The sequence below is a fragment of the Solanum pennellii genome, chromosome 5 (assembly GCF_001406875.1).
Source record: "Solanum pennellii chromosome 5, SPENNV200".
NCBI lineage: Eukaryota > Viridiplantae > Streptophyta > Magnoliopsida > Solanales > Solanaceae > Solanum > Solanum pennellii.
Genome location: NC_028641.1, coordinates 54,263,269 through 54,280,634, shown reverse-complemented (window position 1 = coordinate 54,280,634; position 17,366 = coordinate 54,263,269). Strand labels below are relative to the sequence as shown.

At 32.4% G+C, this 17,366-nt stretch overlaps 2 protein-coding genes across 2 annotated transcripts; one reads left to right on the top strand and one right to left on the bottom strand.

Annotated features, from left to right (window-relative positions):
- The first annotated feature begins 3,708 nt into the window (after window positions 1-3,708).
- On the top strand, window positions 3,709-7,029 carry LOC107018654 (NAD(P)H-quinone oxidoreductase subunit L, chloroplastic). The gene is given in 5 exon segments (XM_015219191.1): window positions 3,709-3,759; window positions 3,761-3,952; window positions 4,029-4,142; window positions 4,951-5,045; window positions 6,661-7,029. Coding segments are annotated over 5 exon segments (591 nt in total). The 5' UTR covers window positions 3,709-3,723; the 3' UTR covers window positions 6,815-7,029.
- Window positions 7,030-9,216: 2,187 nt separating this feature from the next.
- On the bottom strand, window positions 9,217-15,395 carry LOC107020497. The gene is made up of 10 exons (XM_015220888.2): window positions 14,805-15,395; window positions 14,591-14,728; window positions 12,316-12,504; window positions 11,157-11,294; window positions 10,937-11,058; window positions 10,711-10,843; window positions 10,486-10,615; window positions 10,319-10,398; window positions 10,058-10,192; window positions 9,217-9,818 (listed from the first exon to the last, which is right to left on the bottom strand). The coding sequence occupies exons 1-10, from the start codon at window positions 15,258-15,260 to the stop codon at window positions 9,588-9,590; spliced, it is 1,752 nt and encodes a 583-aa protein (XP_015076374.1). The 5' UTR covers window positions 15,261-15,395; the 3' UTR covers window positions 9,217-9,587.
- Between the last annotated feature and the right edge of the window lie 1,971 nt (window positions 15,396-17,366).

The following is a 17,366-nucleotide window of genomic DNA, read 5'->3' as shown; positions in this document are numbered from 1 at the left end:
GATTGACAACATATTTGCCTATAATGTTGCTATTGAAATAATGCAACAGGATGAAGATTTTGAGCTAAATCTGTTCACGAATGTAGACAGAGAAATGATTGGCCAAAATGGAAGGATGCAATTCAAGTTGAATTGGCTTCACTAGAAAAACGTGAAGTTTTTGGACCGATAATTCGAACACCTGAAGGTATCAAGCCAGTGGGGTACAAATGGGTTTTTGTACGAAAAAGAAATGAGAAAGGTGAAGTCATGAGATATAAGGCCCGACTCGTTGCTCAAGGTTTTTCTCAAAGACCTGGCATTGATTATATGGAGACATATTCTCCAGTGATAGATGCAATCACCTTCAGATATCTCATAAATCTGACAGTTCATGAAAAACTTGAAATGCGTCTAATAGACGTTGTCACAGCCTATCTATATGGCTCATTGGACCACAACATTTTCATGAAAATTCCTGAAGCATTCAAAGTGCCTGAAGCATACAAAGATTCAAGAGAAACTTGTTCAATAAAGCTTCAGAAATCTCTGTATGGATTGAAACAATCAGGAAGGATGTGGTACAATCGTCTGAGTGAACATTTGTTAAAGAAAGGGTACAAAAATGATCCGATTTGTCCCTGCATTTTTATTAAACGGTCGGGGTCTGAATTTGTAATAATAGCTGTGTATGTTGATGATTTAAACATCATTGGCACTCGTAAAGAGCTTTTAGAAGCTGTTGAGTGTCTGAAAAAAGAATTTGAAATGAAAGATCTCGGCAAGACAAAATTTTGTCTTGGCCTACAGATTGAGAATTTGTCAAATGGAATACTTGTTCATCAATCAACGTACACAGAAAAAATACTAAAGCGTTTTTACATGGATAACTCACATCCATTGAGTACTCCAATGGTGGTAAGATCGCTTGACATCAATACAGATCCATTTCGACCTCAAGAGAATGATGAAGAGCTTCTTGGTGATGAAACTCCTTATCTTAGTGCGATCGGGGCACTAATGTACCTTGCTAACAATACTCGACCAGATATCTGTTTTGCAGTAAGTCTACTGGCAAGATTCAGTTCCTCCCCAACAAAAAGACATTGGAATGGTGTTAAACACATACTTCGATATCTTCGAGGGACCATGGACATGGGTTTATTCTATTCCAATGAAACCAAATTAGAACTGATTGGTTACGCAGATGCAGGGTATTTATTAGATCCGCATAAAGCTCGATCACAAACAGGATATTTGTTTACATGTGGAGACACGGCAATATCTTGGCGATCAATGAAGCAAATGTTGGTAGCCACTTCTTCAAATCATGTAGAAATAATAGCCATCCATGAAGCAAGTCGAGAGTGCGTCTGGTTGAGATCAATGACCCATCATATTCAGGAAATGTGTGGTTTTTCTTTGAAAAAGAATATACCAACCACAATGTACGAAGATAATGCTGCATGTATAGCTCAATTGAAAGGAGGATACATCAAAGGAGACCGGACAAAGCATATCTCACCAAAGTTCTTTTTCACGCATGATCTTCAACAAAATGGTGAGATAGAAGTTCAATAAATTCGTTCAAGTGATAATCTTGCTGATTTATTCACTAAGGCATTGCCAACATCAACGTTTGAGAAGTTGAGATACAAGATTGGAATGCGCCGCCTTCGAGATATCAAGTAAAGTTTTCATCAGGGGGAGCGAAATACGCGTTGTACTCTTTTCCTTAACTATGGTTTTGTCCCAAGTTGGGTTTTCCTGGTAAGGTTTTTAACGAGGCAACGTTCAAAGCGTATCATGAGATATGTGTACTCTTTTTCCTTCACTAGGCTTTTTCCCACTGGGTTTTTCCTAGTAAGGTTTTAACGAGGCACATAATCTATGGATATCCAAGGGGGAGTGTTGTAAATCCATTGTATATGTGGATGATCCATTAGAGTTATCCAATAATTAATTGGATTCATGTATTAGTGTTTCCAATGTGATAAGATTTCAAGGTGATATGAACCTTGATGATAACTATGTATAATTTCAAGGTGACCTTTGACTATGATATCTCAACACTATAAATAGAGATATCATTCACCATTGGATTACATACTTGAATAAGAAAATTCTCCCCTCTATCTCATACTTCTTGTCTTTTTCTTCTTATATTCTGAGCTTTCTTTACAACAATATAAAGTTAAAGTGCTAAAGTAAATTCTGCTGTCAAGTAACAAATAAGAATATCAACTAATTATTTTGAACTTATAAAATATAAGAAAAGTCAAATAGTTAGTCTAAAAATATAATTAAGAAATACTCGCTGGTTTATTAAAATTTAAATTAAAAGAAATCATATATTTCTTTCAGTTTTCAAATCTTCGAAAAAGAACTTACTAAAATACGATGAAAAATAAAATATTTTAATAAATCTTACGTTCGATCAAAAATTATGTATTCACATAAGGGACATATGTTTGATAGTCCGAGAAAATGTCAACGGTAAACTAAGCTAAACTTTATACATGTATCGATCAATTTGGTTGTAATCAATCTTTGCTATTTTGAGTTGAAACCCCAATTGTAAAGCACGCACCCCTAGTTTTTTTTCAACCTTGATCGATCATATTTGCGTTAATTTTCTGTTTTGTTATTTGATATCGGTGAATCTTAGTTGTCCTAACAACCTCCCCCCTCTCCCTTCCCATTTTAAATATACGTACGTGTTGAGAATTCAATTCGCTTGTTTGATTCGAGCTTTGAAAGTGATCTCATCTGTCAATCCTTGTGGTTTGGCCTTGACCTTGTAAAATTGGATTTTGTCTTATAAACGACCACCTATGGTCTGAAAAATGAGACATTGTTGAAACATGATAACAATGATGATTATTTGAATTTGGAGAAATACAAATATGATTCTTTATTGATAGGTTGTGAAGAAGAGGGTCATGACTGATGGGAGCAAAGAGAAAGAGAGAGAAGGGTTAGATAAAACAAATTTTATGAATTTGCAAGGAAACAAGCAATCTTGATAAATTATATAACTTTTTGGAAAACTATAATGGCTTGAGTATATGTACTATCTATGATTGCTCAAGTTTTTAGTCTTTTCAATTTCATAGGGTGAAATAGGATGAATTTTTTTATAAGAAAGGAAACAAAATTGTTTAATCATGTAATTGGTGGTGACATGAATGTTTTATTTGTCGTCATAAAATTTGTACGATACAATGATATACTTCCCTTTCTTCGCCTCAGGTAAGTTGAATTGTTGGTGAAAGCACATTCATTATAATTTTCTATTATCTTTTCCTTTAAATAACATATTTATTTTGTTGATACTTTTATTAATAATTGTATATTGCTTTTATATTACGATTCTAATAAGCAAATTAGAAATATGAATTAAAAATTATAAAAAAACTGAAACTTTAATAGAATTTATTTCAAAAGACGTTTTCTTGGGCAAGTTTTGGGATAGAGCGCATCAAAAATGCTTCAGGCGCAAATTGAAGACGTAGATTCATAGGTCATAAGTCCTAAAATTTGGGCGTAAGCTCTGAGCGTTAAAACGTAATCCTAGATGTAGAACGTACGAGATTCATAAGACTTACGCTCCTTACCTCAGGAATTACGTCTCGCCTCTTACTATATAAAACATCTTACCTATTATAATATTTGATAGAATAAGAGAGAAGAATTATTATTTTATTTTTATTTTTTAAAAAAAAAGAGAAATTTAAGGCGTGTATGGTCCTTATTTGTGAAGTTTTCTCTGTAGCAGATAAAGATGAGCTGCTCCTTTGTTCCTAAGGCTTTGCCTTGTCTTCCTCGCAAAATTGAGAAACCACATAACAGAAATTACTCATGTATTAAGATAGAGGCATCAAAATTAGGCATCAATTTGAAGGCTATTCAAATTGAAAGCAATTCAAAATCTTCACTGGCTATTCAAATTGGAACACTAGTTTTATCCACGGTAATAATTATCAGTTTCAACATTCATAAATTTTAGTCTTGGTTAATGAATTTTTTTTTAATAATATATGGTATAGGTATGTAGTGCTGAGCCGGTATTGGCAGTGACAGGAGTAAATAATGAAGAAGACTTGGTTTCGGTGTTGATCCAATTGGCCATTTCTGCATTCTTCTACTTCCTTGTTTGCCCTGTAAGTCCATATATCTATTTTATTATCCCATTTTATCTGAGGTAATTTGATTCTTTCATGGAATTTCAGAAATAAAGAAAAAATTTTAAGACTTATGTAAAATGAATGAATATAAATTTTTGTGGTTGTTAATCATTTTATTAAGAGTAAAATAGACTTAAACTGTTATTCAATATAAAATTGTATTCCCGCTGTCCGGAATTGTTTGTCATGTTGCGCTTATCAAAAGTCGATTTGACTAATTTTTAAAGGTAAATTAGATCATATTAATTCGATATTTTAAACAAAAAAATTAGATATTCTAAAATTACATGAAAAGTACTATAAATTATAATTTTTTGCATATTAATATGATAAAAAAATACGTCTTAAAATATTAATCAAAGTTTTTATAGTTTAACTCTAAAAATAGAAATCATGACAATCAATTCCGGACGAAGGGAGTATCATTCTTTTTTAGCCGACTAAAAAAAAAAGTAAGTCACATAAATTGAGATAGAGGGGTCCTATTTTTCCTATTTTTATATATATAAACCTAAAAATTTAATATCTTTTTGTGATTACCCCAATTTGTGTTTTACAATTCAAATCTAAAGAGGTAAATGATTTAACTTTCATAATATATTGGAGCATGAAATTTTACCTTTTTGGAATAAAATTTATAATTTCAACTACCTATATAAGTAGTAAAAATTATGAATAATGTTTAAAAGATATTGATAAAATTAATTATTTAGAAAAAGATTGAATTAATTCTCAAAATATAAAAGTATTATAATGTTGGATTATGCGACTTGCATTGATGCAGCCCATCATAATGAGTTGGCTTAGGAAAAGGTGGTACAAGAGAGACCTATTGGAGATGTATTTGCAGTTCATGTTTGTCTTCATTTTCTTTCCCGGGTATGTCCTTGCTTCTATCAATCATCATTTACTATTTTTAACTGGTAAATTATAAAATTAATAATACATGTATATAAATCATTTTTTACTATTTTTAATTTTGAGAAAAGGGTTTGAAATATAACCAAAATTGTCGTAACAGTCTCAAACTTTAGGCAGAACCTATAACTCCTACATTATTTAATTGTGTATTTTAAAGGTATAATATAGGGAAAATTAAGCGGCTAACCAAACTTATACTATTTAATACTCATCATAGTTATAGTTTGCTATAATTACCACTCGCCACTAACATTATACATTAATTACATGGGCTGACTTTGAGTTTGTATAATAGTCACGTTTTTATATGTATAATTTGTCAGGATATACAAATACATATGTATAATATACAATTATTTAACCTATATACATATACAATTCACCTCTCTCCCACTTGCCTCTCTAGCTCGCCTATCTCCTCCCTCTCCCAATCTCGCTCGTCTCTCTCCTCCCTCTCCCACTCTCGCTTGTCCTATATTCAAATGTATATGTATAATATACAATTATATATATATACAATTCACCTCTCTCTCACACTCTGCCCTCTCTCGCTCGCCTCTCTCCTCCCTCTCCCAATCTCTCTTGTCATATATACAAATACATATGTATAATATACAATTATCTAACCATTATACATATACAATTCACCTTTCTCCCGCTCTTTTCCCCCTCTCTCTCGCCTCTCTCCTCCATATAACATGTAGCTACAAATTGTAATTATCAAACTATAGCTATGGAGAGTAATTAATAATTTTAAGTGGCTATATGTGAAAGTTTCCCTATAATATGTGTCTACGTGGACAAATTACTATGGAAAAATTACATAAATTGATAAATTTTAATAAATAATTACTAATTTTAACAATACTTTTTGTTTATTACCATTTATAGCAATCCTATGTTAAATATGTCATATGTATTAAAAGTGAATTATATATGCGATATATATGAATTATATATGAATTATAATTATTTTTTAAATAGATTATGTTTGTTTGGTAAAAATTTGACACATTGTATTATAAGTGAATTAAAATGTGTGATAAATGAATTATTTATCATTAAAATGTATATTATATATGAATAAAAAATTGTTCTTTGTAATATGAATTAAACTTGTATTATAAATGAATAAAAAGAGATCAAGTGAAAAAGAAATATTATTGCTATAAATGGTAAATATTTTAATATTATAGTATATTTATGTAAGTTTCCCAATTACTATTTATAATTATGCAATATTTATGATGTCCACGTGAACACATATATAATAATATACTCTTTTTGTATATATTATATTTGTGTTAATAAAGATAGTGCTTTGTAATGATTGTGTTAGAAAATGTAGTTAAGCTTGTTGAATCAAACTCATAGTTATATGACCAAAAAAAGGTATTTTGTAACATCTCTGTCTTTATTATTATTGAATTTGTATCTTTCATTCTTTCTTGTTGGTAATACTTTGAGTTTGACTATGATAAATCAAGTGAGCTTATTTGGAAGAATATGTTTAGAATTTGATAGTGAGTTGATTGACATATATATTGAGCAAGACAATTGTTTGTAAAACTAGGATTCTTCTATGGGCACCATTTTTGAACTTCAGAAAGTTGCCAAGAGATCCATCAATGAAGTACCCATGGTCTACACCACAAAATCCTTCTCAGATTAAGAATAATTACAAAAGATATCCATGGGCTACTGAAGAAGACTATGAAGTACTCTAAATATATGATATATGTTTATTTATTATTGCATTGTAATACATTGTACTATCCATGCAACAAGTGCTAAAAAAAAAAAAGTTATGTAAAGATGATGTAATCCAACAAGAAATGATTATAGCTAACTTTTGTTAGCTTGTCTATATTTCATACATTATACATGTATTAGATGATTGGATAAACAATCTAAATGTCAAATAATCACACTTCTATATCTCCATCGTGGGGACATGATTGTTTTAAAATATTCTAGTTTTGCAATGTTTACTAAAAACAATTGTGTGCGCGCAAATTAAGTTAAAAACTATGAAATTAAGTTGAAGGCAAGTGAATTAGGAAAAGATAGTATTCCGCTTTTTAAGAGTTGTGTTTGATAATGCTCAAATGTATGTTTTACGAATCAACATACATTTGATTGCTAGCAATAAAAATCCAATGAGAGGTTGAGTAGCGTCGAATCTCACTGAGAGTGTGGTATATATAGGCTAGACTTCAAGTATGAGGTAAAATTATGCACTAATTTCTTGTAAGTTTGTAAAATCAATCGTTAACATAATTTTGAAATGGAGACATTTCAAAGTATCATTTTAGAGTTGCTTAACAAATTATTGACACAACTAAAATATCAAAGGATTTTAACAAGCAAGAGATGAATCCTAGAACTGACAATAGTTGAATGTCAAATTCAAACATGGATAATCGTATTGTTCGATGTAATTAATCATCAACGGACCGGATAGGTTAGGTCATCAAATAGCCCAATAAGCATTTCTCAATCGTGACTCGACTTTCAAGTGATATCTCTCGAACCTCAACATGTGGGCTACATATAATCAATTTAAAACCTTAACATAGTTATATATATATATATATATATATATATATATATATATATGAGTTTGCAACCCAATTCATAAATGAAATACGATCAACTAATTAAATTTCAGATTAACATAAAATTGAGCAATTACAAAAAACCAAATTCAATCTATAATCCAACTAAGTTGCACACTCCTCGTCCTCGAATATATAAAAGGATTCAGCTACACATACTGAAAATAATTGAAGAGAATTATACAAAAGAAGTTATTGTTCATTTGGGTGTGTTTGGTATGAATCAAAATGTTTTTTTTTAAAACAAGTAGATTATTGACTTATTTACTCATGCTTGGTTGGTAGTAGAAAATATTTTCCTAAATATATTTTTTAATGTTTGGTTATCATGAATGAAATATAATTTTTAAGAAGTTATTTTTTATTTTTTATTAGAAAATAGAAACTAATTTCTTATCTGAAATCAACCTCAATAATCGATCTAGGACATGACTCTGACATGTGAACTAGAACACAACTCTGACGACATTTCTGAAATACGATCCTAAAATCTGATCAGAACTACTTGACCCCAACTTTTGACACGAGACCCTACATTCGAAGTGAGACTCGATCCAAATCCTGATCCTGACATTCTAACTTGAAAACGATCTATCAATTCTGATTTTGACTTCAGCACCTGAGTCGGAACTCAATTTTCAAATAAGGATCTAACTCCCGACAACCTATAATCGATGCGAGACCCAAGATTTGACTTTCAATTCGAAATTTCAGCACTACTTTTGAATCGGGATCCAATATCATCCGACTCGATATCTAACTTTCAAACTTAAATTTAAATTTCTTTTTTAAAAAACAAAGATTTAAAATTTTCTTGTGTCTGGAGAAGTGAAAAAAATTGATTTTTTTTTTGGGCGGGGGAGGGGCTGGAAGGGAATTGAGGTAGGCGTGCATTAAAGAAAATGAAAGTTTTCAATTTTTTTTTCTTTTTAAAAAATAACCTTATATATTTTTGAACTATTTTTCAAAAATAATAATTATTTCTATTTGGTTGGGGGTAGGGGAAACAAAATAAATTGTTTTTTATAAATAAAAAAAAAACAATATTTTAGTATACTTTTTTATGAATGGGGAGAGCCAAGTTATGGAGTGGGGTAAGAAAAAATTTGTAATATGAGATTGGAAGAGAGTTTTGAAAAATGCATTTCTTGAAATTGAGTGAATTTGAAAAATATTTAAACCAGAAAAAATCGAAAAAGATTTCACATCAAACACACCCTTAAAGTTGCTTGCTTTTCCTCTTCTATTACATGTCCACTTGATTTTTTCTATTATTGCACTTGAGATAACATCCATTATTGTTTTTACTAAAGAAACATAGTTAGGCAAACAACCCTCAGTATGTGTTGTACCTACTGTAACATGTAATTTTATGTTGTATTTGTAAAAGACATCAACGTCGATACTAAAAAATTGATATCATGGCGTAACAGCCTAAACAAATTAAAGGAGCATACAAAAAGAAATCACGATCCAGAACTTTAATCTACAAAAGGCAGAATAGAATAAACTTTGAGATGCAAATAAGTTGAAATACTCAACCTACCAATTATTAAATCCTTTTTGGATTCTTTCTTACCCGTTGAAATTACATCTGTATTCTGGTAATGATAATCAATTTACTTAAACAGAAAAAAGATGTTGAAAACTTGGTAACAGCTAACATGCCTACTACCACTTAAACTTAAACTAACAGACAGATCAAAACAAGACTGATAAATTAAACATGACTCATTCTTTCATGAAAATATAAGCATCCATCCCGATATCTCCAAGTTCCGCTACCTGTTTCTCCAAAAAGTTATTTTTATGTTTTCTGAACCAACTGCTGCTGTGACCATCAACTGTTAAAAAAGAACATTGCTCATCTGGTCCAGATTACTTAGGAGGTCTGTGGGACATCAAGTAAAGCCGAAAACTTGTTCCAATCCCAATCCTCCAAGTTCTGTGACACAACAGCACCTCCCACCGCCATAGCCAAAAGAACAACAACAAATCCTTTCACACATCCATGTCCACGAGACAGCCTTGCTAACAACATTTTACAGTACTTATCTGCATCTCTGAAGTGTGACTGATGAGCATCCGCTCCACCAGTTAATGATTTCTCATTCTACAAGCAAAAGTGAAACAAAATAGTCATTTGACTTGTATGAGTTTGGAGCAAAAGTAAAAGTAACAACTACTGTGGCAAGCAGATATAACCCCCCCCCCCACAACCACCAACCCGAAATGGCCCATGGTTCTGCTAGTGCTGGGACTAAGTAGCACAGAAAATCCCCAAGTCAGGATTCAGACCCCCAAGCCCAAGAAAAGAAACCGAAAAACCAAACAACCAAATACAGAAACTACCTTCTCTCTGAAGCTCTTGAGAGTCTCCTTCAAGGCCTCAGGAGAGGACTGTCTCCTCGATAACTCCTTCCACTCCTCGTTGAGCTTTCTCAACACAGCAGCACTTGCTTCTATGTTATCCAGGTAAATCTTGTCCTGTTCAGGAAAAAATGAAGCCACAAAAAATAAATTATGAAAATCTGAAGAACTCTACTCCTATATATTTTGCAGAAAAGCAATGCATAAGACTTGACAAAAAGCCAAGTGGGTGTTAATTCATACCCACTGCTTGTAACAGTCAGCGCTCTGGGTCAAACACCAATTGAATATGTTTGTTGCCTCTCGAGATAGTTCTGGATTGCCTGCAGAAGAGCCAAGGTTAATTCTTGCTTACCAGCCACTCTACAATCTAAAAATCTCAGCAAAATCAGTTCAAGTAAAAGATATACCTCCTCCAACGGCCTTTACAGCTAGTAGAAGTATCTGTTGTGAAACTTGCTTCATTGCTTTGCTTCCAGGGGAACCAGCAAGCGCAACCTCCTTAAGAGTGGGATATACTGCCTCAAACCTTTCAGTTGCCTGAAATTGAAATAATTAAGAAATTAGAATACAAGAAAAGTTCACGTGATCCACTACGAATAGGAGAAGAAGACAAACAAAATGCTCAATCACACCTTGACTCGCGCAGAAGGAGCGGGAAAAGTCACCCGTAGAAGCAGGTCAAGGGATGAAGGTGACATCAAACGCTCTCCCTTCCTAACAGCCCCATTTACTAAAATTGTTCGAGCTTTTGGTGCAGAGAGGATCCTGAAATTACATTTAAAAATAAAAGAATTAGCTCTTACTGTGGGGCAAAGCAGACAAAAATGTAACCAACAGGTGCAATCAAAAGTTACAGACCTTTCTACCACCTGCAAAATCAAGTCCCTTGTCTGCGGATTGGAACCTGATTTTCCTCCAACTAAAGGCAAGGTATGATGTGCCCACAAGTACAATCCAACGCAGAGATCGCCCTGACAGGCCTGTACCAGAGTATCCGTTTTGATGTTAAGAAGCCAATATAAAGTGGAGAAGAAACAAAGGATAGTTCTATCTAATAGAGAGTAGAACTCTACATCACCTGGACTATCATCCATGCAATAACTATAAGTTTGTCTTGCCCTTGATACTTTGGACTTTCCCGAAGCGTCGGGAGTACGGTGATTAAAACATCAGGCTTTCGTCGTAGTACCATTGCCAAAACTAAAAACATGGCAACCTGCAATTTAGTAATGTGTTGCACAAGTATCAGCCCAGGATGTCAAGATATTTCGCTAACAAGCATGTTATGGCAATTGAGTTGATCACGACAACCATGCCAAAGAAATTGTACTCTATCTTCTAAGTGGATGGTGTAGCTAATCTTAACTACAATTTTTTTTTTTGATGACAAGGAACCCCGCAGCCGCTACCCTTTGGGTGCGCACAAGATAAAACCCCGCTCTTATGCAATAGCTCGCAAACCACATAGGAGAGGTAACCCGGCTTGCTCGACCCAGACGGCAAACCCCTTGCTTTCGCTGCGAAAGCAAGGGGTTTTCGAACTTGAGACCAGCCTACAACTTATTTAAGTTCAACTAATTCACGAATCTTCTTTTGGTTTGGCATCACTACATAATTCATCCGCGATCAATATAAAACTAGCTGCAGTGAGACTTTCATCTAACGCTCGAGTGCTTCATTTGATCAATTTTATCCTTGTGTGACAAAATCTCGACTGAGAAAGACTATACAAAAGTGATCATGTCACATAAGTGGGTGGCCCGAAAATTTACTACGGAAAAATTAATTAACTCGATCAAAAAAGATAATAATCAGACAACAGTGCTAAGGACTTCTGTTCATTGTGACACTAAATTTGTGAGACCTTCCAAGCCATATCCAACTTCTAAGGTAAAGTAATTTACCCTCTTCCCTCCTTGTTTTAACCCCATTTGGCTCTGCCTAAGACTACAACTTATAGATAATGGAGACTAGATTTGGCATTCCTACTATTCTCACCAAACTGATTTAAATCTTTTTCTCTTCCCTTTCTTCCCCTTTTCTGCTTTACCTTTTGCTACCTAATTCAGAAGAGAAAAGCAAATAAAAATAGATGTATCCCCTTATGAATGCCTGAAGCCTTCTGCTTTTATACAGGGACACATATACATACAAGGGACCAATCATACATAAACTTAAAGACTCTATACGTAATTGCAAGTTATTCCAAATAGTTGAAAGGAAATCTCTGGGGATACCTGAGATTTTGACGATGTTTGTTGGCCACCTTTCTTGGAGCCCTTAGAACCTGCTAGTTGGGCTGTTAAGTCCACAAGAATACTGTCTAGTCCCCACAGCACAAACGATCCAAGAGCCTCGAAAGAACGTTGGTTGATCCAATCAACTGATGTTTTATAAACTGGTTCAGGAAGATGTGAAACAGGAACCTGTTTGTTGTAAATCAAGTTATTGCTCTTTCAGTCACATATGGTGCCAACCAAATATTTGAAAGCAATCATCACTCTTTTTTTTTGAGAATGGAAAGCAATTATCACTCTGTACACAAGAACTTAAAACTCATACCTAAACACAATAAGATACATATAGTTAACCATTCATCACATATATACACCATACACAAATGATATACTCAGTAATCATCCAAAGAGAGCAATCAAATTCATAGATCTAAGAAGCAGAGCAAATTTGATCATCGACCATGTTATTGAGCATCGATCTAAGGGAGAATGCAAACCATTGACTGGCAACTAGATGACCAACCAAAATAGCATAAATATAAGTCGAGTTCCCTGCATTTAGACCCATCAAGAATGAGAATGCTCTCAGCAGCTAGCTGGAGTTACATGAGTGAATGACCATAAATTTCATGAAAGATAGCATGCCGCTTCACTCGGCATTTATTGCAACAGTAAAGCTTAATGACACAATTTCATGGACCAGTGACAAAAGAAATCATAATATCATGTAATGTCAGTAATTAGCAAATTCAACATAATGTTAATGATGAGTTGAATGTTATAAATTACTACTTGTTTTTTTCCACAACACCCTATGACTAGGCTTGGAACTTACTACATTCGAAATTTCAGTTAATAATGGTGGTATCCAGGCTAACTTGCTGGCAACTCAACTATGATACCATACCTGCATCATCCACAAGTATAAGTAATGGGCAACTCTATCAACTAAAGCTTAAGTAGATCTGAAGAAATGATCTAACTTTTTGTTTATGCCGGGATACTAGTCTTGCATAGCCCCTCATTCCAATTCCATTGACAGCTAGGCCACACCATCATGTGCAGTTTTAGATATTAAAATTATATAAGTAGTTGTGAAATTTATAATAAACTGAGAGTTGAAAATTAAAATTGATGTAAAAAATTAGAGTAGACTTACATAGTTCCTTATGTATGAGTACAAGTATATATTTTTCCCTTACCTAAAGTGGATATCTTTAGTCATAACATTAAAGAGTGTTTCAAAATCAAAACAGGAAAGTCTCAAAGTGAGTCTAAAATAATGGCAGCTTCTTTCGAAACATCTTCTTCAACATAGAAATGCCCGTCTTCTTCCCCTTCTCTCCCTAACTTCTTCCATTCTACCCAAAATCCTTAGAAACCACAACCTAGAAATATAATCCTAATTAGTGGCAGACCTAATCTACATCAAGCAGGAACTTATCTACTGCTAAAAGAAATTGAAGTTACAGGTATTTACACTTCAAGGTTACTTGATCAAACTGTGTTTTCCCTCTTAAAAGTAGGAAAGCACTGAACATGAAATTGAAGCAAAACCTGTGTTGTAGTTTGAATGGGCTATAACATGCGATAGAGGCCAGAATACTTTCTTTTATTTTCCTAGTGTTTTTCCTTTCTGGCTTGCAAATATCAAACCAGCTCCAAGTCCTTTAACTTTCATATTGTTACTCTCCTTTTAGAAATTGATACAGAAACTTATTTCCAATCTCTAAAATAAAAATTCAAAAAAATTGTACAGCTTAAGCAAAGCCCTTATACCATGTTATCGGAGAACAAATAGAAACAAAAAGAAAAGATTTCTCCCTTCAATCTTTTTTTCATTTGGTTTAAAGCTGAAGTTATCTTTGAGATTTTACTGTTAGTTTTGAGAACACGAGTTTAGGTTAAGACTGAAGATATCCACTTTTACAAATATAACGGATCTTTTATATTCAGTACAGATAAGGATCTTTTAACATAAAAGTTTGATTGGATTAATTAATGAAGTCTTAAAGGCTTGTGAAAGTTGTATTACATAGATATTATAATTTCAAACTTTAGGACATATCCAAAATATAAAGAAGTGGAGAGCAAAAAAGGGAACATTTTTACTTAGTATGATAATACTAGTGCTTCCCAAGTAGTATTTCCATATACCACAATGCACAGCCAAACATTTATTCATAGGAAACCACATAGCAATGTGGCAAAAAAACAACTGTTTCTCACAAAAGTTGTCAAATTTGAAAATAAATGTGAAAACAATGGAACTCACATCTGCGATTTTACTGATCGGGGACTCCCTGAACAATTTCAACCACGGAAATTGTGACCCAGCCACTGCCGCAAATGACCGTCCAAAGTAATCAGCAAAACGCATCAATTGTATTTCTTGCTGAGATTCATAGGAAACCTTCATAACATAGAAAAAGTCATTTTGGGGATCGAAAAACGAAATGATGCGTAAATAGATCAAGATGTCCTCTTACAGTTATATCAGCGAGAAACGCATCTAGATCAGCTGCATCGATCTTCGCAGCAGCTTCAGCCACAGTAACTTTTGGCTTCTTCGGTTTTTTTACCTTCTCCTTCTTCTTCTCCCCAACCGCACCATTCTCAGCACCACCTTCAGCATAGTTATCCTCGTCTTCATCGTCCGACCGGTGTTTCATCGCCGATCTAACCGGAGCATCGCCAACACCGTACATCGCAGCCGTCTGAGCTGCAATTCTCTTGCGGCGTTCATCGGAGTGCTTCTCAAGCGACTTATACACATTATCGGCGCCGGAAATAGCAGATCCATTGGCGATTACCTTGCCTGAATCCGAGATTTTTTGCTGCTTTTTTTTCTGCTTCTTCACATATGTCACCTTTTGCCATCCGTGATTGTTATCATTGTTTGATACGGAGTGACTTGATTCGAATGGAATGGATTTATCTTCCATGATTATCCTTTTTCGCCGGAGAGGTAGAGAAATAGATCGGAATTTTTGGGAAGAAAGAAAAAGAGTTTGGTCGGAGACGAAGGTATATATAGGAGTTGACTCAGTAACATAGGGTTTCGCGTTTCATAAAATTACGGAATACCATTTTCAAATGTGAAACCATCCGTCAATATTGGATGATACATGAATATTCAATATTGGGCCAAAAAGAATTATACTCCGTCTAATTTCTTATAAATCCATTTAGTTAGTGTATTATCCATACATTTTTTTAGATTCTATTTTTTATGTTCACTTTTAATTATAATATTAAGCTTTTTTAAATTTAATTTAATTAATTTATTAAGTATATTATTTAAATAGAAATTTTAGATGTTAAAAAATTAAAAAAATGCTATAAATTTTATTTTTTTTCATATCAATATGATTAAAATATACATTTTAAAATATTAATCAAAATTATTATTGGTTAACTCTAAAAAAGGAAACTATAATAAAAATAGACAAAAATAGTATAAATTATTTTTTGGCATGATAATCTTTTTAACTAGTTTCTCATTTATCACTTGAATAAAACATATAAATAAGGTTTATATCCCATCTATATTTCTTATTTTATATTGCTCATATTTTATGGTATATGTTATTAGTCTGAGAGTTACAAATTAAAATAAAGATTCCAACGACGTAGTGGGATGAATGTCAAAATTGGCTCAACAGGCCAATCAATAATAAACGGTCATTTCGTGCAAGAGACACAGAATAAATAGTCCTGTAATAAAAACAAAGTCTTGAAATTAAATTTTGATATCTTGTTTATTTGGGACAATTTATTTCATTATTATCACAGTAATAAATAAATTGTTCCATATATATGAAGCGATAAGTTATTATTGGATGATTAATCATGGAATTATGTGTATTCAATTAAATGACCGTTTTCTCACGGCCAAGGTAATATATACCTTGGAGTAATTTAAGTTCAAAATAATTATCTTAACTTTAAGAGTTTTTAGTGAAAGGGATATTTTCATAAATAGTTGAGATAAGAATAAATAATTTTGGCATAAAAAAAGAAGTTGTGAGATTAAATTTTGGTATCTTGTTTATTTGTCATGTTTGGAATAACTTATCCCACTATTAATATCATAGTGAAGGGATGGGATAAGTTATTCTTAAATAACTAATCCTAAAATAATTAATCATGAAATAACTTGTTCTCAACCAAATGATCTGTTTCTCACGTTTAAGGTAATATATACCTTGGAGTAATTTAAGTTTTAAAATAATTATCTTAATTTTGAGAGTTATTAATTTGAAAGGGAAATTTCCATATATAGTTAAGAGTTGAAACATAATTAGTCTCCTTAGCTATAGTTTGTTACATAGCGTAGCTATAGTTCCAGTAACTGTTGTATATATTTTTCAAAATATACAAATTGGACTCTTAACTTATTTATGGGAAACTTACATAAATATGCTATAATAAAAAAATATTTACCATTACTTGATCACTTTTTTAATTCATTTATAATACAAGTTTAATACATATTACAAAGAACAATTTATTATTCACATATAATACAAGTTTTAATGATGGATAATGCATTTATCACACATTTTAATACACTTATAATACAATTTGACAAACTTCTATCAAACATAAGATATTTCAAAAACAATTATAATTCAAATATATTGCACACATAATTCACTTTTAATACATATTACAGATTTATCACAGTATTGCTATGATAATAAACAAAAAATATCGCTAAAATCAGTAATTATTTTTTAAAATATATTAATTCATGTAATTTTTCCCTTATTTAATGAGGGGAAATTTAGATTATTAAAAGGAAAATAATTTCACAAATCTTTTTATCAAATATGATTTCTAACAAACAAAGAAAGATAAATTTAACTTCCTAAATAAACATATAAAAAATGACTAAAAATAAGATTTAAAAAAGGTAAGAAAGTCGCAATAAGCATTATTACGCCAAATTCATAGAATCGTGTACAGTATAATGGTATTAATGGAAATATAAATCACAAAAAATATACAAAATAAATTAGTATAAAATTTCCACAATAATGCTGAGA

Excerpts from the sequence above, each read along its gene's own strand:
- LOC107020497 (XM_015220888.2), bottom strand. The coding sequence starts at position 15,260 with ATGGAAGATAAATCCATTCCATTCGAATCAAGTCACTCCGTATCAAAC. Across the intron at positions 10,844-10,936 it reads ATTTTGCAGGTGGTAGAAAG|GATCCTCTCTGCACCAAAAG; the intron begins GTCTGTAACTTT and ends ATGTAATTTCAG. Across the intron at positions 9,819-10,057 it reads TCAAGAGCTTCAGAGAGAAG|AATGAGAAATCATTAACTGG; the intron begins GTAGTTTCTGTA and ends TTTTGCTTGTAG.